Here is a 23,659-nt window from a genome sequence, read left to right as displayed (position 1 = left end):
AAAATAGAAAAGACACCAAGTGATCTATAAAATGTCCAGAAACCCAACCCAACATGTGTGGAGATTTATGAAATTCCACTATAGTGACCCTACTCTAAGGATTCCAAAGCCTTCTGCTTTCATTTCAAAACCTCCCAAAGTTACTTTGTTCTTTTATTTTGTCAATTTTCTCTCGGGTTACTGTTACTTAGCAAAAACAGTAATCAATTTCTCTGACTTGTAATATTTCAAAGGCAATTCAAGTTTGATTTCGCTTGTACATAACATCAAAAAACATTAATAGACCTTTTCTACTATGCTTCATTTTATCTTAGAGGCGTGTTCGCGGACCCCCTTGCACATCAAATTTTCAACTGGGTAAGACAAACATTGTCTTAAGGAAAGTGGCAACAAATAACACACCTTGAAACAATTTCTATTTCAGAAAATTTTCACCAACAGTTCTCACTACACTTCTCACTTCTCACCATAGATGGAAAACAAGAGAAATTATACAGTGAATTCGAGTGTAGATCGGTGTAGGCGATACCACAAAAGTACCACCCACCTTAAAAGTGCATTGCTGTTGGATCAAATATCAAGGGCAGTAGACCGTGCACTTGCATCACCACCTGAGCTTCGCTACCGCTTCGCCCAGCTCCTATGCCTACCACGAACTTGAATCATCACGTGGCTGCTATCTACATGCAGTCACCATATAAAATCTCTGGAAAAATATAGATGATGATGGTTAACTAACAATGATCGTTAGGGGCTTTTCCAAATGAGGTTGGATAGTTTGTCTGATGGACGACCACAAGTCTCACCTGTTGATGTTGGCCCCATACTCTAAGAAAGTACACTTTAGCCGGCGGTCATGAACACATCTAAATCGGCTGGTGGTATTCATGACTGCCAGCTAAATAATTTTCAAAATATGAGCCGGCGGTCACAACCTCTGGGAGAATATATTTTATATGAAAAAAAAAAACATGTAAATTTTAAGTAAACCCACAATTGGGATACAAACCTGTAACCTGTGAACATGCAACTGATTTCATATTAAGATATCTATACACGAGTCGATGGAAGAAACAACTGATTTCATTAACATTTACTCTTACCCTTTTTTGCACCTGTAAAAAAGAATAGATGAACGGAGAACAATAGTGTGACTAATGATGCCCTTCGTCCGCAATTATCTTCATCTTAAGTGAATAAGAACCCTTTTCAGAGGAGTGTCATGTGGAGGAGAAATGATATTAACATCATCCATCTATCCTAATCGGTCCATTCCAATATCATATCTATTTACACATATAGGGGACTTAGTTAACAACATTAATAACTAAAAGCTAATAAAATTTTGACATGGATAACCTATGATTTAGCCGACACTTCGAATTTATTCGTAACACATGTGTCCTGCTGTGTCCGACACGACACGCGTGTTCACCCGTGTCGACACTCCTTTGGACACTTTTAAATGTACTGCTATAAGTGTAGACTTAATGTGTGTGTGTGGACACATTTTTGTGCCGTGTCAAGTGTGACTTTCTGTTTTATTATTGCATATTGTGTTTATCTCTTTTATTATTAACTCTTCTTTTATTATAAACTCTTTTTAAGCTCTTCTTTAACTAGTATTTGCCGTTGTATCATATATATATATATATATATATATATATACTTTCTATTTTGGCCGTGTCCCCGTTTCTAAATTTCGAGGGTTTGCCGTGTCCGACACCCCATGTCTGTGTCAACACGCGACACCCTTGTCCGTGTCCACAAATCATAGCGGATAACATTACTAATAACCAAAAGCTCATAACATTTTGTCTCTGGGCTGCCATCATTTCATCAATTGCATTTCTATCTTTCCAATGTGTATTCCTTTGGAGAAGTCACATATCACATAATTACATCCCCCAAGCGCTAAAAGCAACATACAAAACTTACAATTCAGGACTTTAATTGTCATCTTCAATAACAATGGTCATACAACTCATACCACAGTTGCCAAAATTGTAGCTTAAAAATATGACCTTTTAGGAATTTCTCTAATTGTCATCTTCAATAACCTAAATATGACCTTTTATTGAGTTGTTTTGTGTTGTGTGTGAGTTATTTGTATATGAACATTAATCATTAAAAAGATAACTCTGAACTTACTTTCTTATGGACTTACAGAGCTCTTCAACAAATTGATCTTCCTAGCTTTCAGAATTACCTGTCATAAAAGTATCGAATTACCCATCAAACTTTGCACTCAAGCACTTAACCATCTCTACCTGCAATCAGGCTAGGATTCATCCAAGAGGCAATCAGTCAATTGGGCGGTTAGGATACAACAATTTGATATAAGCTTGAATCATCCCTCTAAGCAAAAATGTCACTTAGAAACCTTGTTATCTGAAAGAAATTGAATAGAACAAAGATTGCTGGAAGCCTACAAGAACATGAACCTAATAATGACTTGAGAATGTCTGACAATGAATGGAAAATGATTTATATAACATAGATTAAAGTGAAGGCTAAACTTCAGAAATCTCTAAGAACAAAGCAAGAATTTTGCCTTGTTGAACTTTTGCGAACCAAACCTGGGTTAGACGCCAAGACATAATAAAAAGCAAAATACGGAAAATGACTTGGAACAGAGAAATGGAAAAAAAGAACACCAGAACCTCAATATTGTTTAGGAATGGAAATGCATATGTGAATTTTTTTTTAGTTCAAATGGTGCATATGTGAATTTTATTATAATCAGTTTTCCTAGCAAGCATAGGTTCAGCCCATAATTGAATCAGACAAGTGCTTTCCGCAGACTCGATTCTAGATTAAGTACTGAAAGGGAAAAAAATGGGTACAATCTACACACAGAACTACATAGAATTCATCGAATTTCTATTAGAGAATCATCAGGCATGACTTTGACTTCAAAATTCTAATACAACTCTAGGAAGCGCCATGAACTACATTGAGTGCTTCAGCTTCACAGCCTAGACGAGCGAAAATTCTCGCAGGCTAGTCGAAAGCGCCATGGATTTCTCCTGCCTCACGGCCTAGACGAGAGCGGCTAGCCTCGCGAGCTCCACTAAGTGCTTCAGCTTTGCGACCTAGACGAGCGAAACATCTCACGGACTAGTCGAAAGCGCCATTGATTTCTCTTGCCTCACAGCCTAGACGGGAGCACCTAGCCTCATGAATTAGCTAGGCGAGGCGCCTCGCCAACCATCCAATCATCTCGGCAACTTCATAACAAAACGTGATGCAGGATCTCACAAAGAAAAGCTTTGATACCAAATTGATGCAGCATCGTGAAGAGAAATTGAAGAAAGGGGAGAGAAATAGACGAAAGGGGATAGAATTAGAAGAATAGGGGAAGAAGAGACGAAAATAACCTGAAGAAGAGACAAATTTAGGGAGAAGTAGAAGAAGAAGAGGAGAATAGACTAATTTAAGGAGAAAAGAGACGAAATCAGAAGAGGAAAGAAGAAAACTAGAATTAGAGGGAGAAGAATCTATATTCAATATCAATCAAAGTTCCAAAATAAGTTGTAAAGAGGCCTATATATAGGCAAATAAACAACTTAAAAGATAGGAACCTACTAAAATAAGAATTCCTAAAAATAACATGAAAAATAAAATCATAGAAACTATGGAAATAAAAATACTAGAAACTAAATAACGCGGAAATAAATCATAATATTTGCATCATTACATGGAAAATAAAATCCTAGAAACTAATAACATCGAAATAAAAATACTAGAAACTAAATAATGCAGAAATAAATCATAATATCTGCATCAAAACGTCTCCAGTGTTATAACCTTAACCCCCTCCTGATCCAAAGATTTACAGAAAGGGCCAACACCTCCATCTCCTTAAGGGACATACACCCCCCCCCCCCGATAAGACCCTAAGCCACACTGGTCCTACTCTCCAAGGGCACCTTAACACTCGGCGCCCCTTGTCTTAGCTAAACAAAACAGGTAAGACTACAACAACAAGAAATAGCACAAGCAACAAACAAAAGCAAGAAAAAGGAAATTTATCATTTCACTTCAAAAGTTTACAAGGAAGGCTCTACGTCGTTACATACGGAAACAACTAAATGCTACATCACGATCGAGACCCGATGCCAGATTTGCACTGAAACAGAGAAACAGACAGTGAAACATGTGCTAGAGAACCCCAATGCTCTATTTGGTTGCCGGTTTTTTTTGTTCCTAGGAGTTTTGTGGGAGAGTAAGTTAAATTTTGGTCCCATCCCATGTTTGGTTGCCTTTTAGCACTAGGTTTATTTTAATCCCACTCTTGTAATGATTACTTGTGGGGTGAATCTTTTAATCCCACTTTTGTAATGATTGCCTTTTCATCCCATCCCAAGATAACCCCAGGAACAAAAATAAACTCAGGAACCAAAAATAAGCTTGAGAAGAATTTTTTTCTACCCAACAGTTCAAGCAACCAAACAAAGGTTTTTTTTTTTCCCACCATATCTCCCAGTGTATTTTTTTTCCCACATAACCAAACATGGGATTTTTTATTTTACCAGGATACTTCTAGGACTTTTTTTTTCCCACCTATCTCCCAGGGTATTTTTTTCTCCCACATAACTCCCAGGAACAAAAAAAACCCGGCAACCATAAAGAGCACAAGGAGCCGGCTGGCCCTTCCAATTCTCTGCATCGATCCTCCTCAGCCTCTGAACAGCCGAGTGTACCCCCTTTAGGTTCTCCCCCTTATATGGAGGCCCCAGAGGAGATGAGAGGACAATCGCAGCCTTGGCTTGCCCTTCTAGTTGACCTTTCACTTTGGGCCCACTCCACTTCACCAGGGTGCTCGAGAAAAGTCTCCCTTAGCTAAGATAGGCGGCAACGCTGGAAGAGAAGGAAATACGGGGGGACATGAAACCCGCACCGTCGGGATCCACCAGAAGGTTCGGCACCTCCCGCATAGGGTCCCCGAGCTGCCAGAGGTAGCAATGTAGCATCAAATATACTACCCTCAGAGGCAGATCCCGCGGGAGGAGGCCACGAAGACTAATTGTGTCCGGATCCCATGGTTAAGACACAAAACAGCTCTCTCCAGCATAGTCGAAACACGAGACGGACTCTGATCGCCACCCCGACCCCCTCCCGGAGCCAAGATGCGTTCTCCATTTGTCCTCTCATCCATAACCACCGTCAATGACCATAAGCTCCAACCTTCACGAGGAAGGAAGAGAGGTAAGGAAAGGCAAACATTGAATCGACACCTGAAGACGCGGGCTAAAGCACTCCTTTTATAGGCTACTCCACAACATTTAAGATGCGACTGACCGCATTCACAGTGAGGATCGTGACCATTCATGTTCACGGTTCTGATAACACCATGTGGTCCCCCTCACCATCTACCCAGTTATTGCCTCTAATACAGCGTTCCACCCTCTCCAAGTTCAGCATGCAGACTTCCACGCGCCATAATTCCCCAACCGTTTCAAGGGCTTGAGCAGTAATCGCGCCCCCTCGTTTCAAGAGATGACCTTAAGGTCCTTAACTCCGAAGGCTGAAATGCCTTTCCTTGTGCACCCCCTCCGATAAGTGCACCTCCGCCAGGAGAGGCCTTGAACAGACTTCAAAAGAATTAGAACTACTTCCTCCAGTCACACCGACTCAAGGAAGTGGGGCTTATATGTTGGGAGTAAAAAAAGAAGACTGCCATGATGATTACGCAGCAGACGGACCCGGCGAGGGGCATCCCCGTCCGTCTCCAAGGATGGAGTTTTCGAATCGCCTTACGTCTCCTCCCTCAAGGAAGCTCCCTGGCGTCCCATCGCCATCACGCGTTGTCACCTCCAGTACCTGCATCAAATCCCGCCTCCGTTGTACCAGATTCTACACCTGCTAGCCACCAACCTGTCACCGCCAGAAGAGTCAGATCCCCTATTTCGTCGCATCGCCTTCCAGGGTGGTACGCTCATGCCATGCCACGCCGACATCTCCAACGATTCACGACCATCGCCTTTGTTCCATTCAGTTCTCCATTCTCCTGGTGCTTCGATCTGACTTGAGTGTCGAAGAGTTTCCCTAAAGTTCCGACTCCATATGGTCCTTAACCTTTTGTCTGTGGATGCAGGTCGCAGTTGAGTCAACCCACCGTGCACAACCCAACGATAGGCATGACCACTACATCCGGACCGTTCGCATCCAATTGCAGATTTGAGCAGCATCAATAATCAAATTCGATATTTTCCGGAAACACAATAATAATCTAAAAATCCTCTTCAAAAACATAATCATCCAAAAATCCTGAGGAAAAAAAAAAACAATATCCCAAAACATTAAAAAAATAAATAAATAAATAAATAAATATATATATATATATATATATATATATATATATATATATATATATGATACAATAAATTAAGATAAGAAAATATGGGAAATGACCATTAAAAAACAAAAAAATTTAGGGAAATGATATGAGTGCAACCATGTTTTGATATTTTCACTAACTCATCTAAAAGATAACAAATTCGATGTTTTCCAGAAACACAATAATCATCTTAAAATCCTGAGGAAAAAAAAACAATTATAACAGAATTTCCAACTCAATGAAGAACAAAATCCCAAAAAATAAAATATAATAAAGATAATAAATTACCTATAACCGTCATCCGGAATGTCCAACCCCTACAATGCATGTTCTTGAAACTCGAAATTTCCCTACAGAAATAGGAAGAAGTCAGGGCAAAAACTGACCAAAAACAAATACTAATTTACAGAAACGACTTACAGAGATTAGACTTAAGAGTGTGGTATTAGAGAGGTGGAGAGGGTGGGTTAGGGTTTTATTGTTGGATGTTTGTGTAACAGAGAGAGACTTTAGGGGCGATGGAGTATAAAGAGGGGGGCGAATTTAGCGAATTTCCCATTTCAATGTATATATGCTGGGTGCGGGTGAAGTCCAGTATGTTTCGAATTGTACAGTAGGGCCCACTTCATAGGATGATCTAAACCTCTCATTTATTGGCCCACAACGTAAATATGTTGTACGCGGTAAATCAATCCATAGGATGATCTTGACCCTCCGATATGTGGAGTGACTGCACATTAAAAAAAAATCCTTTATAGATTGGGGGGGTTAAGATCATCCTATGGAGATAATTTATTTTATGGGGTCTAGGCTATTTACTCTGTAGCCCAACAAATGTACAGTTTGGATCATCCTTTGAAATGGGCCCGACTCTACTTTTAGTAAAATACTTCAGTAGGTGATAAATTCGCACCCCTGTAGGATGATTCGCACCCTGTATAAGTATGGTTTAAAATTTCGGTTTCGGTACCGGTTTCGGTACTGATTTCGGACCCCTGGAAATTCAAAATTTCGGTCAAACTCTGGTACTCAAACGAAATGATTATTTTATTCAATATTAAATTTTGATATTCAATATTTTATTCAATACTCAAACGAAATTTAATATTGAATTTAGGCTAAAATTTCAGTAATTTCGGTTGAAATTTTGGTGAAATATTAAATTAATTAAAAAAACAGGATTTTTTGGGTGAAATTTCGGAAAAAACAAAATTTCAGCCGAAATAAAATACCATTTCGGTTTTTCCCCATTTCGACTGAAATCCAAAATTTCGGATTTCAGTCGAAATTTAAAACCATGCTTATAAGGGGAATTGGGGTACACTTTTAACGCTTTTTGACATCAAATCACGTTATAAGGTGTGCGTATCATCCTACAGCGGGTGCGAGTACATCATCACCCAATGCTTCACGGGCACACAGGGTATAAAATCTCCGTTCATCTTCACATTTTAGATTACTTCATTTATGTTGAACCCGGGGACTTGAAGTTGGCCCCACATATCTGGGTGATCTAAATCTTTCATTTGTTGAGCCCGGGCATACATGTTTCATGGTTAAAAAATCTTCCCTATAAGATGATCCCAGCCTTCTGTAGAGGTGTAAAATGGGCAACACGATATAGTCTATTATTAGCTCCAAGTGATACGTATACTCATTGATATCATCTATGTTGACGATAGTAACAACATAGTAAGACTTCGATGATGATAAATTGTGGTTAGACACATGACACACAGTCATCTCTTTGAAGTTTTATAAGAAATTTAGCACAGTCATATATGATAGCTCCACTAGATAACAATCTTTTCAATATAAACTAGTCTTTGGAGGAATCTATCAATAGAAGTGGGTGATAAAACACACGCAGTTCTCCTCTAACCCGGGCTCGTGGGGCTCTTCAGCTTAAAGTCATGGGTATGCTCCCGGTGATGCGGGTTTCAAACTCCCCCTACTAAACACAATGGTATTGCCTAATCGATCCCACTATTTTTTGCTCAAACCGAGTTTTTGCTAACTCGACCTTGTTTTTCCCAAATTGACTCATTTTGTCGATTTGACCTCATATTTTTGCCGATGCTTCTTTTCTACTCCTTTTCCTTCTCTCTATTTTCCATTTTTTTTGTTGTGCCAATTCTTTTGTTTTCTTCTTTTTCTCATTTGTGTTTTCTGTCACTCGATTCTTCCTTTTCCTTCTTCCTTTCTCCTCCTCCTCTTCCGAGTTGTATCTGGCGGTGCAACCATGGAAAAAACTAGAGAAAGAACTTAGAAGGGTAAAATAGTCTTTTGGATTGTACGACACCCGTATGCGCTGAGAAGAGCTGAAACTCCGGACAAGCTGTAAATGTGACTCAAAATGGTAATTATTTCGTCATGACATGACAACTTGTCAACTTGGTACTTTTGGTCTTTACATTTTAACACTCTCATTAACAATGCTTTGGCATTAATATATACATTGATTATAATAAATGTTATGAGAGAAGAACTTTAACTTTTAGTCCTTTACATCTATCTGCTACCTGTCTCATTAACAGAGCTTCCCGTTTAATGTTTATTGTAATGTAGGTAATAAATATAGGGAAGAGTGAGTCACAACTCACAAAGATACGTAGTGCAACCAAAATTAAGAAAAATCAGAAGCAAAGCAAAAACAAAGCCATCCCTCCTTTGAGATTGAATTATCTTCTGTAACTTTGGGAAACGTAAATCAAAGGGCCTTACATTTTCCAAAGAAATTTATTTTATTTTCTTCCCTGTTTCATGAGGCACCAAATCTTTCCAAGAAGACATTAGACATTTGGGTTTTTTAATTCAGTAGGCCCAGCTCAGAAATTTTTTTTTTTTTTTCTCATTTTCCCATTAAAATCTTCTTTGGGTCCCTGTGGCAGAGCCCAAATTATAAAAAAAAAAAAAAAAAAAAAACACGAAAAAAGATAAAATGGAGAAAAACAAAACAAAACAAAAATCCACCCAGGTCCCAAATAATACAAAAGCCAGATATTTGTTACAAATATTAATCTCTAGCTATGGTGCATAATTACCCTTGTTGATTTTATGCAGGTTCTTTCAAGGGTTTTTTCTAACAACCCTTTTCAAGGGATTCGCACTCAGATCTGCCAAATGGGCTGGGTAGGAAAAAATCTATGAGGGGCTGAGACTCTTTAATAAAAGAGTCTCAAGTTCAAGACCCACCTCAGAGAAACTTCTTTACTGATAGGTGAGTCTTTTCAAATACCCTTCAAAGATTGAATTTTTGAGTATTTTTTGTAGTATATTTTTAATTTTTTTCTTATCTATGTATGAGTAGATGCAACTCTCCTATATGGATTTGCTTCTTTCTTCATCATATATTGATGTTGGGAATGTTTTGATCATGTTTTTTGTTTGCATTTTTTTTGGTTTTGGGAAGAATCATTTTGATGGGTAGGTTGTGAGTTTTCCCTTTAACCTTTTCTCTTTCAAATTCCATTTCAGGGTTCTCATTTTGGGTTTTTCTGTTTCACTTGGGAGAGAGTGTCAGTGCTTGTTCTACCTTTTTATTTTCTCTAATTTAAAGGAAATTTGATTGGTATTCTATGTTTCATCTTTCTTGGATTTCATTCCTGTGTACTCATTTAGATTCTTGTTTTGGCTATTCAAAAAAAAAAAAAAAAAAGATTCTTGTTTTGGGTTTTTATTTTGGCCCTTTGGCGTGGGTATACTGGTTAAGGGCTGGTTCTTTCAAAAAGGGGTGGAGAAGTGAAAGCCTACCTTTTATTTCTCTTGCTACCTCTAGCAAAAAACAGAAATGAGATGACCTTTTTTTCTCTCTTATTGTTGTTTGCATTTCATGCGTTTTCTGACTTGTGTTTCTTTGTGCCCCTTTGAGTGAGTATAGTGATTGTTTTACCTTCACATGTTTTCTTGATTCTCGACATTGAAAGCGGAATCTAGATGCCATTTTGATTGATGTTCTTTGTTTGCCTTCTTCTCTTATAAAATCCCATTTTTCAATTCTGATTTGTGTTCCTACAGATTCTGACATGCTTATTCTCTTCTGAAGAGAATAAAGGGATTGTAATAGTTTGTTTTGGTTCTTGTATTTTCTCAAACAGTATCCTTACACCGTGCTGGGTTTCATTTGTTTATGTGGTGGGACACATAAGTCAATGCTAGCTAGTTTTTCTTTCAATTTGCTTCTGATTGATATACGGTAAACAAATTTTTTTTACTTAGGTTTCTTTTCTCATCCAAATATATGCATACTTTTCAAAAGCTTAAGGGGCCATGTAGATATTAATATTTTAAAATCTTGGATTTCCTCAAAATCCTAGATGGCAGACGAGAGCAGCAGGAGACCATCCGTCGTTTTCTGATTTCTCGCCCCTCTTTTTGTCGAGCAAGAGAGTAGGGAATCGTCCCATGTTTCACTGTCTTAGAAATCTCAGGATGGGGGAGAGATTCCTAAAACCTGGACTTCTTACATAAAATCCAGGATAATGGATTGTAAATCCAGAATTTTACACCGCTTTCAAACTAAAACTGGTATTCTAAACTTCACGTGTCCAAACAGCCCCTAAATGTTATGTTGGTTACTGGTTTTTTTACCGGGAATCATTTCATCTTTAGTCTTAAATAGTGTAATAGGTTCTTTGTTTAGTTCCATGTAGATTTAGTGAACAATGGACATGAGCAGACTTTTGGAGCTAAGGGCACACCACTCTGGATCGACACAGTCAGCTGAATCAGCTTTGGATATGGAGAGGACTTTCTACAATCACAGAAACCTCCATTCCTCAAGTCCACCAACTCTGCAACCATTTGCCTCAGGTGGCCAGCACTCCGAGAGCAACGCTGCCTATTTCTCATGGCCAACGTCTACTCGATTGAATGGTGCTGCCGAAGATCGTGCGAATTACTTTGGTACCCTTCAGAAAGATGTACTTCCCGAATCTCTTGACCAGTTGCCAACGGGGCACCAAGCGACCTCTTTACTTGATCTTATGACTATAAGAGCGTTTCACAGCAAGATCTTGCGTCGTTACAGTCTTGGTACAGCAATTGGCTTTCGGATTCGACGAGGTGTGTTGACTAAAATACCGGCTATTCTCGTCTTTGTTGCCCGGAAAGTTCACAGGCAATGGCTCAACCACATCCAATGCCTACCCTCTGCCCTTGAGGTGAGGAAAGACACGTGTTTGGGGTTATCTTTTAGATTTTATATCCTTGTCTCTTTCGATGTTTGAGAGATTCTTTTTTTCTCTTTGTACAGTGGCTTTGTAATGATGCACCATACAATGTTCACTCATGGCTTTTGGGGATTTCTATTTATGTTCTGTACACTGTGTTTCAACTGATGTTTGACCATGGAATTTGAGTGACATTTTAATGCTTTAAATAGGGACCAGGGGGTGTATGGTGTGATGTGGATGTTGTGGAGTTCTCCTATTATGGTGCACCAGCACCGACTCCCAAAGAACAACTATACACTGAGCTTGTTGATGGCTTACGTGGGAGCGACCCATGCATTGGGTCAGGTTCTCAGGTATTGCACTGTTGCTCATTTAGCTAACACCTTTTCTTTTTTATATGCTCTTTTAATGGTTAAAAGAATGCAGGCTTATTTTTTGATGCCAGATTTTTTCTGTCAATGAAGCTTGCTATTATAGGTAGATACATTTCTGCAACTCTTGCATGTATGCTGTTGAGTTGGTTGAGTTTTTTATTATTTTTCTAACGAATGCCACTAATTCGAGGCAGCTAGATGATTTTGCAAGTTGACTCAGATGCCATCATTGGGGGGTCACAAGCTGATTTCAGTCTTTTTGAACTTTGATCTCTTCATTTGAGTTGAGATTCTGACTTTTCACATGCATAAAAAATTAGTTCCAACCTCTATTTTCTTAAACATATGTAAAGTACAAACATTCTGTCAACCATTGCATATGGTTCCCTTGACCGTGAAAGTTAAATTATCTTGCCTATATAGCAAGGTTTGTAGTATAAATTAATGGTATGCATGAGAAACCTTCAAAATCCTCTCTCTCTCTCTCTCTCTCTCTCTCTCTCTCTATATATATATATATATATATATATATATATATATATATATATATAGAGGAAATGGTTTGTGTGCAGCTGCATAGATAAGCTATCTGTGCATGGCTGCACAAACCATGGGGGGCCACATTTTTGGGGGGATCCAAAGCATTCATTTGGAAAGCCCTTCCATGGATAGGGTGTGCAACAAAAATCAGCCATTTAGGATCATCCTAACCTGCCATTTGTGGAGGCAAAAAATGGGCAGAAACAGTGTCTGTCCATTTCCCCCTCCAACTTTGATTGGGTTAGGATGATCCTATAGGGCTGATTTTTGGTACACACCCTATCCATGGAAGGGCCTTCCAAATGAATGCTTTAGATCCCCCCAAAAATGTGGCCCCCACTACGGTTTGTGTAGCTATGCACAGATAGCTATCTGTGCAGCTGCACAGAAACCATTTCATATATATATATCGTACCTTGCTGTCACCTGATACAAACTTTTTAATGAATGATATGGTCTTCTTGTTTGGATAAATAATTTTTGCACCATATGATACATATTCATATTGATTTGTATCGTCCTACTAAAAATCTGATACTTCAATCTATGCTATATAAATACCAGGTGCAATTTATGGCTTGTGAACCCTCTACCATGACCCATTGAAATTGAAAATTTTGAAGATGTATTTCTTTTTGAATCGCAATGCTAGGGAGCTCAAACGGAACATGCAATGAAAATTTGGTATGAATGCAATTTTGCAAAGTATGATGCAAATATGCTAATGAATATGGACTTGAATTATTATTTTTTTGCAAGAGGATCATGATCAGTTGGAATTGGAACTGGACTCGATAGCTGGGAATGACATTTGAAGATAGAGATTTGGGGTACAGGAGATTCTGCACCCACTTTGGTTGGGTAGAACCTCATCCGTGTCGTAACTGAGATATTGGATTTGGCAATAATCTCCTTTTGTTGGATTTGCTGGGGATTGATTGATGAACTTTGCATGACAACTTGGTGCAACTTGGACTGCCTCCCTCCCCTTGTTCTAGAACTTCTTGATGCTGGAACTGTTGGATTATTGATTCTGCAGAGAAGAGGAGAACCCATACCCTTATCAAAAAAGAAAAAGAAAAAGACAGAGGAGAGCCCATATCACATTTTAAGACTCGACTTTACTGGGGATTTAAGGTTTAGGAGATTGATAATGAACTGTAAAAAGCTAGTATGCCTCATGGACTAATCCGCAAGGTTTGCACCTCGCGAGGGTGGCCGAAAACAGCCCAGAACGAACTTATGGAAAAGACTCAACGCGCCGCAACGACTACTTTGACTCCTTTTATGCAATTATGAACTCTATGGAACTTAAGTAATGAAACCCATTTGATGTTTCGATTAGCGTTATCATTGATGGTTTCTACGTGATTGCAATTTGTGCACTTAGCCATTTCCTTTTGGAAATCAGGAAGGTTGACTTTTCCTCTTTAATTTGATGAAATGCAAGAAAGTTTTTCCTTTCTTGAAAGTTGCTAGTGAAGGCGATGGATGCCAATTTCCTATCCATCCCGTGCACCATTGGGGCCCAAAGAAACTTTTTTGTCGTGGGGTAGGCGGAGGCGAACACATACTCCCAGAGGTAATCCCAAGTAGGTACTGGAAAGGTGACTAGTCCTGCACCCAAAAGCATCTCTGCCAACATCTGAAGGCGATCAACAGGTATATTAAGACGAAACATAAAAAACTTCCCAACATCCACCTTCAAAATGGATATATGCTCAAAACATCTAAGGATGCGTCTCATATGACTTATGAATGGTTAGAAAGAATGCATATGCTTGAATACCCGACCCTATTTCTTTTAAAAAAGGAATGTCTTTTCTTTTTGACATTGGATGGATGCGACCACACCTCAATGATGCTTTCCTTTCGGTTGGAGGGTTCAGAGTTGGGATTAACAAACTCTTTCTTTTGAAAAGTCGCCACCTAGGGGCCTAGGACCCAGATTATGAATTTGATCTCAATGGAGCGATCTTTGACATTGGAGGGGGTTTGAAACCAGGTTATTGGGTTGGAAGGTGTTTGACACCTACCCTGCCCCACAAAAGTCAGTCTCTACTAATCTCCATAAGGTTTTATTTGTAATTTTAACGCGCTTGCTTAATTGATAAACTTAACATTTTGTTAATGAACAAAATCATACTTCATATGGCATGATAAACATGTATAGATGCATTCATATGAACTAAGATGTGGAAAACAAATAAAGAAAACATAAAAAAATAAAGACTGGAATGGAGTGCTACCTAGGCTCTTAGTAGATCAACAACCACTAGTGTTTGACTAAAGACTGTAATTGGGTGTATAATTATCCCCTTTGATGGGATCCGGATTTTGGAAAAAGAAAAGTGTTTGACTAAAAACTCTCTCTTGATGGGTTCAAATCATTATATTCTCCTCAGAGAATAAATAGTTGAATGAGAATGAAATTGAACTTTGAAAGATCTACTTGATCTATCCATGAGTAGACTATCCAAGGGTATCCTCTCAAAGTTGTCGTAACTCAATCCCGTCTATCCATGAGTAGTCTATCCAAGGGTGTCCTTACCAACAAACTAGCTACCTCCTATGAGATCTTCTGCAGGCCTTCAATGTCCTAACATCCACGATCTGCAGGCCTGCAATGTCCTAGCACCCACGATCTCCTCTATCTGATCCTCTACGGATGAAATTGATAGCAGATTCACAGTTTCTTGAACACCTTTTGTCACACGGTTGCACCTCCTTCATGTGGTGGATGATGTCGTCTGCCCTAACACTACTTTATGCAAGGTGGGATAATGAGATGGGATAATGAGATGGTTGTAGATGATCTCAAAGGGTGGGATAAGATCTACGATCTAAAAGGTGGGATAATGAGATGGTTGTAGATGATCTCAAAAGGTAATTTTCTAGTCGAATGGTTAATGGAACTATTTTATGCAAAAACTCAACTTAGGGTAAGATTAAGTCCCATTGATTGGTCTCTCGCTAGCTAAACATATCAGCAAATTCCTTAAGCTCTGATTGACCACTTTTGTATGTCTATTTGTTTGGGAACAGTATGCACTGCTAAATTGAAGTGTAGTACTCAAGAATAACCATAGTTTTAAATTTCGGCTGAAATATTTCGGTTTCGGATCGGAACCGAAAGTACATTGAATTGGTTTTTTAAGGGATTTCGGTGAAATTCCGCCAAAATCTGAAATTTTGCCAAATTTTATAAAATTTCCACCGAAATTGCGAAAATTACTGAAATTCTGGCCGATATTTCCACCAAAATTTTGTAAATTTCAACTGAAAATACCAATTTTTTTACCAAATTTTACATGATTTCGGCCGTGGCCGAAACCGACATTTAAAACCTTGAGAATAACCCAGCTACATGCGGCAGAATGAAATGAGACATCTCAGAGAGCCTATCAGCAGTCACAAAGACCGATTCGAAGCTCCTAGCAGTCTAGGCTAAATGCGTATAAAGACCAGTGTTTTGAGTTTGATTCTTAAAAGTACTGGCTCACCCTGAACTGACACACCACGGATCACATTAGTTTTTAATCCTTTCCAAGAGTACCTCTGCTCCACTTAGGCAATGGTCTTAGCTTGCCCAAAATAGCCTATTAACCCTTTCAATCCAAATTCTACCAGCTATTTTTGGCAACCTTCGTATTGCGCTCATGGACGAGGCTCTCACGGTGAGAGGTACACACACAAGTGAGTACAATAAAACAGGAAATCGTCCTGACTCCTGAGCGACATATGATGTAGGCTGCTCAAAACCCATTGAATTTCATGCCTTTCAATTAAGACCAAAGCATGGGTCTGTAGAATACTCATCCTTAAGAGCATCAAAATTAGGCTTTTTGCAAGCGTCCTCAAATTTATACCGACTCATAAATAATGCTAACTCCTTTCCTTTGAGCTTAGTAATCTCACTCATAGTTTCCAGAAACTGCTTGGGCGGGTGGGAAACCCGTTGCCCATAAAACGCGTTTCTCGCGGTTGGGAAACTCGTTTCCCCTAAAATGAGGGAAACACGTTTCGGAAACGTCTCCAAAATATGATACAAAATTGGAGAAATGTTTCTGAAACACGTGGGAAACATATGGAAAACTTATGTAAATAATGTGTAAACGCGTGATAAACGTATGCAACACTCGTAGAAAGTGCATATGAAACGTGTAGGAAACATGTGTGGAACTTACGAAAATCATTTTGAAAAAAACACATCATTTCCTAAGACGTTTCTCGTACGATTTTCTATTGTTTCTCGTTTCTCGTTACCCCTGTATTTTTTCGTGCGTTTCCCATTTCCGTTTCATGTTTCGTTTCCCGAATTCGTTTCTCACCCTGGTAATTATGATCTCACTCATCACCGGAGCTGTCAACAGTTGACACAACCTTCGACGGCCTAGGAGAATCCCTCACGGGATTTAGTTTGAACTTCTTGCCGTCTTTGGTATAGGAGTGCATGTTTTTCTCTCCATCATGTGTAGCCTTACCATCATATTTCCAAGGGCGACCTAATAAAATATGGAACACCTCTAGAGGAGACACCAAATTGTGTCTTTGTAAACATTCATAATGTATATTCACAGCATGGCTTTAAATTTTGGCCGAAATGTGTCGGTTTCGGTTGAAGCTGACTTGAAATTCACATAGAATAGGAATTTTACAAGAATTTCTTGAAATTTTGTTTTCACGCTTATTTACAAGATTTCCACTAAAATCATAAAGATTTCTATCAAAATTTCCACTGAAATTTTAGATATTTTTGCCGAAAATTTAAAAATACTGAAAATTTTAACCAAATTTTACGTTATTTTGGTTGAAATTTCCACTGAAACCGAAATATTTGGATTTCGGTGGTGGCCGAAACCGACACCAAAACTGAAATTTAAAACCTTGGTTCACAAGACATCAGGTTTTAACCGAGACTTTGATCCTACCTTTGATTCACACGATGTTGTTTGGCCAAGCGCCTCAGTTTTCAGTTTCAACGGTTCAACCTATCAATTATTCTCTGTGAGATCGAACTCTTAGTACTTCCACTATCACCGATAATAGTGTAAAGCTTCCCACTTGTTCTGCAAATGATGCAAAAAATACTGCTCCTTAATAACTCATCGGTCTCCGGGGCCTTCGGGGACATAATGTCGAGTTGGATCACTCAACTGTTCATCCCGTAATGATTCCCATCTATAGGGCTTCATCGTGCTTGCCCTCTCCAGCTTTCTCATCAGTCTCCTCATGTGGAGATAATGACTAATAAGAAATGAAATCAACAATGAGATGTTGAGTACAAGTACGATTACCCTTACGAACAACAATAAGGAGATCATTGTCGTTTGAAGCATCAATCGAAGGAAGATAATTAGAAAAAAAAAATGAGAGTATGAGATAATGTGGTACCGGTATCTAAGGTAGGGTTATCTTGGGATAGGTGGTTGTGGGGGCAACAATTGTCGTCTGTAAACTTGTAGTGGTATCAAAGAGAAAAGGTAGTACAGAAATTGGAGGCAAAAGAATAGAAGAGAGTCTGCTACTGTTGTCACTTCAAAAGCTGCAGTAAGGGAATCATCAGACCAAAAAGTTTAGGAACATTCATACCAAAGAAGTGAGCTCGAGTGACTTCAAGAAGATGACATTTCTTTCCTCCAACGACCCCATTTTTCGAGCATGGACATAGCCTTGATGCAAAGTAGGAAGTTCTTTTTCTTCTCAAATAAGATTTTGAATCCAAATCAGCTCAAACTCTGGGTTTAGCCCAACAAGAAACTCAATAATGTGGCTTCGTTCCACTTTTATTTTATAGGACACATCAATTGTCGTGCACACATGTTCATACGGATCATAGAAATCCAATTCCTCCCACATACATCAAAGAGAAGCAACATAGGTAGCTAGAGGATTCTCCTACAGACGGTTATAAGCAATGTCTTGTTGTAATTCATATATGCGGGCAAAGTTCTTCAGTTGCGAGTATGGGATATTGCATCCCATATGGCCGCGACTGTCTTCAAGAACATGAAGCCACCAATCACCTTGGCATCCATCGAACTAATCGGGGTAGACATGGCTGTGAGGTTCTCAAACGAACCACATGTCATGAAGTGGATTCCCGGGGCTGCTTCTTTCATCTTCACAGCTTATGATCACTGCGGGTAGTTCTGTCTGGTTGGGATCACAGCTATCATGGGAAACCCCATATTTCCAAGTGAAGACCCAATAGAGTCCTCTACATTTGACGAACTACGCCCTGTTTTTGCTGAATTAACTTCGGAATTTCTGGAGAATGGAATAATCACAAAGTAGCACTATCAGATATTAAAAACTCATTTTCCAAGGGAAAATAATCACACCTCGTTAATACCACTGGGGACTGGTACACACCATTAATGACCCCCAAAAAATTGCTAATGAGGTAGACATGGACTGTTACACATAAGTCAATCCCATAATATCTTTCAAGAAAAAAAGTCAATCCCATAACACCAAGAAATTGCTAATGAGGTAGCCATCTTTCTGCACATTCAGCACTGTAATCATTTATGTAATCGGATATATAAAAAATGGCTTTGTGCTAGAAGAAAGATGGCTATATTATCTTCACATAGCATTTAACAACATTCACTGATGCTAAAAAAACAGGCCCATACATGTAAACAACAATATGAAATGGAAAAAACCCAAATGATCCTCTTCCAAACAGAATATGCCATTCCATAAACAACAGATCTATATTTTCTTATATTTTTTATCGATTGGCCTTAAAACATCTCTTACATCTTTTAAAAAGTATGCCAATTGATAAACAAAAGATATATATATATATATATATATATATATATATATATATATATATATATATATATATATATATATAAGAACAGATCTATATTTTTATGATATTTTTTATTGGTTGACCTTAAAGCATCTCATGCATGATTAAAAACAATCTAAATATATCACATGATTCAGAAAAAAAAATCAGATCCTACCAACCAGTACTCTGTGATACCAAGTTGAAATAGGTTGGAGGGATCTGACTATGAGAAGGGATGGAGGAGGGGGAAGAGAGAGGTGAGAAAGGAATACAGAGAATGAGAAAGAGAGAACATGAAAGTGTCATGAGGTTGTGAGGAGCACAAACCATGACCTTCTTTTTATTGATCTTGTCTGATTTCAAATGAAGATACGTGTTTGCTTCCCTCCCTCTCTCTCACACACTCTCTAACCAAACCACCCTACATTCCAAAGAGAGTTAGCCCACCACAATACATATAGCATATGTGTTGGGATGAAGTTTCAAATTCCCTAAGGTTTACACACCCTGCATGTTGATTGATGTACCCACTCTTTTTTTGTGGTGCATGCAAGGGTCTATATATCAATCAATGTATGTTCATTTGTGTGTTAGTGTGTGTGTCTGTGTGTATGCAAGATTTCAAATTGCTTAAGGTTTCCACCCTGCATGTTTGTATGTGAGTTTACTGTTTTTTGGACTCATTTGGTTTGGAGAGAGAGAGAGAGAGAGAGAGAGAGAGAGAGAGAGAGAGAGAGAGAGAGAGACAGAGGGAGAGAGAGAGAGAGCTATTTTCGGAGAGGAAATTTATGCAGTTGCGAGAAAGGGATTTATTATGTTTAGTATTACTTCTATTATTAGATAAGGGTATAATAGGCAAACAAATCTTAAAAGTTTCTAATCGGTGATTTTAGTAATAAAGAAAAATTTATAGGCATTTTGGTTGAGATTAAACATGAATCTGTGATGAAAACCATGTATCATTGCATTTCTGGGACATAAGGCGAAAAACAAGAACATTGGCCGATATGGATATAACAACTGATATGCCCAGTATGTATTGGTTTTGACACGACTTATATGCTTGCCGATGCTAATATTTTAAACCTGGAAAATTATTGGGAAATGCACAATCAAGACAGCGTTCCCAGGACACTCCCTATGTATTGGTTTGGGCACTGGCTGATATGCCTACCTATGCTAATATCTTAAGCCTATGTTGCAGGAGTACTGTCTCCTGTTACATATATCTTCAAAGATGCCCTTAACAATTTCTTAAAACAAACCTGTGTTCAATTTTTTTAAATCTGAGTAGGAATATCTAAGCGAACTTGGAAATTTTTTGTAGAATGATGGAAGTATTCATTCTTCTTTCACCAAATTGAATTTTATTATTCAGAAATAATGACAATTCCCTGACTCAAGTGCCAATATAATTATTAATTCTTTTCACAACTCATCAACCATGACTACTTTCCTTTTTTCATTTCTTTCTGGGGGTGCATGTCTTTGCACACGTCAGGGGTACAAAATAAACCTTATACGCAGAAAGTTAACTGTTAGTATGATGTCATTATTAAGTTATTTCTATTGATATGCACTGGTGTTTGCTTGTTTTTATCTGTAATCCTTCAACTGAATCCTTCAATATTTCCCTTTGTTTTGAATTCAAATCTCTCGTCTTATATTCTTCTGCTATCAAATGGCTCAGTACTATTGTGTGCGTGTTTAGGTTGCAAGCCAAGAGACATATGGAACTCTTGGTGCTATAGTGAAGAGTCGAACAGGCGGTCGGCAAGTTGGTTTTCTCACAAATCGGCATGTTGCAGTCGATTTGGACTATCCAAATCAAAAGATGTTTCATCCTTTACCACCCAACCTCGGACCCGGTGTGTATCTTGGTGCAGTGGAGAGGGCAACGTCTTTTATCACAGATGATCTTTGGTATGAGATATTTGCTGGAACAAATCCAGGTAATGTCGGTCTGTATTATTAGCATCATTGTTATAATTATGCACAGATACTCACAGAGTAGCAATTATATTCTATAAGGAGGTATAGGACGCAGAGGACTGCTTGGATCTGTATCTTGTGCTATCTAGAGCCCCATGAAATGAATCGCATTTATCTCTAATTTTTCATTTGGTTGATGGTATCTACTGACAAGGTTTTAAATGTCGCTTTTGGTGGTGGCCGAAACCGGTTTCAGGGGAAATTTCAGCTGAAATCATGTTAAAAAGAAATCGGCTGAAATCGTATATTTCAGGGTTTTTTTTTTTTCATTTTCAATTTTTTTAAAAATCTCCACCGAAATGTATAAAATTTCGGTGGAAATTACGCCAATTTCAGTGGAAATTTTGTAAATAAGGGTGAAAAACGAAATTTCAAAATTTTCGAAATCTTTTATTTTTCCGATTCAATGTACTTTCAGTTTCGGTCCAAAATTTAAAACTATGCTACTGACTGATGGTTTCATTGAATTCTGATCTTCATACGTGCCCATTCCTATTTGGTGCACCTTCAGAAACATTTGTGCGAGCTGATGGGGCCTTCATTCCCTTCGCTGATGATTTCGAGATCTCCCATGTTACCACTTCAGTGAAAGGCGTGGGTGAAATTGGCAATGTCATGGCTGTGGACTTGCAGGCTCCAATCGACAGCCTCATTGGTAAGCAAGTGGTGAAGGTTGGGAGAAGCTCTGGTTTGACGACTGGAACCATAATGGCATATGCTCTCGAGTACAACGATGAGAAAGGAATATGCTTCTTTACCGATTTTCTTGTAGTGGGTGAGAATCAACAAACATTTGACCTAGAAGGTGACAGTGGAAGCCTCATTCTCTTAACAGGACAGAGTGGTGAAAAACCACGGCCAATTGGTATCATATGGGGGGGAACAGCTAATCGAGGGCGGTTGAAGCTGAAAAGTGGTCAAGGTCCAGAGAATTGGACCAGTGGAGTCGATCTCGGGCGACTTCTCAATCTCCTAGAACTCGATCTTATCACAACCGATAAAGGTCTTCAAGGTTTGTGTTTGTTGCCTTCTAAAATTTTCTTGTCTTGGACAGATACTGTCAAACAACCAATTACTCTAAAAGCTTAAGCTGTTGGAGATGGCATTATTTAATCTTTTATACTTTAACACTCCCCCACTTTTTAGGGTTGGCCTACACATGACACATGTGGCCCCTCTTTTGGGTTGGCCATTACATGTGGATTTTTAATATCAAGGAGTTTTGAACCAAGGGCAATTGCTCTGATACCATGTGAAACAACCAATTACTCCAAAAGCTTAAGCTGTTGGAGATGGCATTATTTAATCTTTTATACTTTAACAGATGCAGATTTTCTTCTTCTTTTTTATAACGTCTAAATTTTAGAGTAACTACTTTTTTGAAGATTGTATCTTTTCTCTAGTGAAAGTCTGATGGTTTCTATATATGACTTTATTAGAAGCTATGCAAGAGCAACGAAGTGCCTCGGCACCAGCTGTTGACTCTGCTGTTGGGGAGTCATCTCCTGCGGAGGGCATGTTAGCGAAGGACAAAACAGAAGAAAATTTTGAGCCTTTGGGTTTGAACATCCAAAAATTCCCCATGGAAGGCGCCTCCGGCTCTGGAACGAACCTACCTTTCACTCATACTGTGTTCCTTTTAGAAGATGGGGTTGAGACAAATCCCAATGTTGAGGAGCATCAGTTTATTCCGAACTTCCTTGGCAGGTCTCCAATACACCAAGATCAAGAAGGCAACCCAGAATCAAATAACCTTTCTGCATTGAGGAATGTCCCCGGCGAAGACCTTTGCGTGTCTTTGCAGTTGGGAGAACTTCGTTCTCCCAAGAGACAGCGGTCTGATTCCACATTTAGCGTAGAAGAACCGAAATAAAGTCAGTGTGTCACATGGAAACCACGCCATTGCTTATTGAGTCATCATCAAAAGGACTTGCAGAATATATAGACTGAGTGGATGGTTACTGTTTGCTGATGGATCATGGGGGCTAGCAAGTTCGAGAATCCGAGGCTAAGAGAGTTTTTGTAGGCCCCAAATAACACAAGATCACACAGGAGCATTGGGAGGTTCTGAATTGGTTATGTGATAAGAGGAGAACATATTTTGAACATTATGTTTTGCAATTTTGCATATTTTAAGTGGCAAATGTATGTTTAGCCCAATACAAGTATTTATGAGAAAGTCTTCGGGTCAACTTGGTTGTTCATCCTTGGTGGGTCAAGTTCCATTTTGATTTATTTAAATGATAATATTAGAAGAATATTTTTCTCATATGTTTTGGTAAACTGCTAGTCTTTTTTTTCTAGAACATGATGAAAGTAATAAGAAGCTAGTTTTACTATCAGTTTGATGAAGGAAAAGGGATGACATTTTCTTAAGAAGATTGATTGCAAATCAGAGGCCAGAATTTGCAACTCACTCACCATGTTC

General features: G+C 38.7%; 1 protein-coding gene and 1 long non-coding RNA gene across 4 annotated transcripts; one reads left to right on the top strand and one right to left on the bottom strand.

The window, feature by feature from the left end:
* Positions 1–282: 282 nt before the first annotated feature.
* On the bottom strand, positions 283–6,919 carry LOC143854655 (uncharacterized). Its single transcript, XR_013237563.1, has 4 exons — positions 6,764–6,919; positions 6,632–6,693; positions 2,152–2,209; positions 283–680 (listed from the first exon to the last, which is right to left on the bottom strand). It is a non-coding gene; the product is annotated as an uncharacterized LOC143854655 (long non-coding RNA).
* Positions 6,920–9,221: 2,302 nt separating this feature from the next.
* On the top strand, positions 9,222–23,500 carry LOC143854107 (protein NARROW LEAF 1-like). 3 transcript variants are annotated; one of them, XM_077363889.1, is made up of 6 exons: positions 9,222–9,563; positions 10,996–11,505; positions 11,727–11,870; positions 20,951–21,191; positions 21,743–22,243; positions 22,671–23,500. In XM_077363889.1, the coding sequence occupies exons 2-6, from the start codon at positions 11,008–11,010 to the stop codon at positions 23,102–23,104; spliced, it is 1,818 nt and encodes a 605-aa protein (XP_077220004.1). In that variant the 5' UTR covers positions 9,222–9,563; positions 10,996–11,007; the 3' UTR covers positions 23,105–23,500. The 3 variants fall into 3 exon arrangements, with proteins under 3 accessions (XP_077220004.1, XP_077220005.1, XP_077220003.1); XM_077363890.1 differs by having other exon boundaries at positions 9,224–9,563; positions 11,022–11,505; XM_077363888.1 differs by having other exon boundaries at positions 9,224–9,563; positions 10,986–11,505.
* Positions 23,501–23,659: the final 159 nt, after the last annotated feature.

The sequence above is a fragment of the Tasmannia lanceolata genome, unplaced genomic scaffold, assembly GCF_043159265.1.
Source record: "Tasmannia lanceolata isolate RefF3 unplaced genomic scaffold, GAP_Taslan_0.1 ptg000020l, whole genome shotgun sequence".
Classification (NCBI taxonomy): Eukaryota; Viridiplantae; Streptophyta; class Magnoliopsida; order Canellales; family Winteraceae; genus Tasmannia; species Tasmannia lanceolata.
The sequence above is the reverse complement of the archived record's forward strand: the minus strand, read 5'-3'. Positions and strand labels throughout refer to the sequence as shown.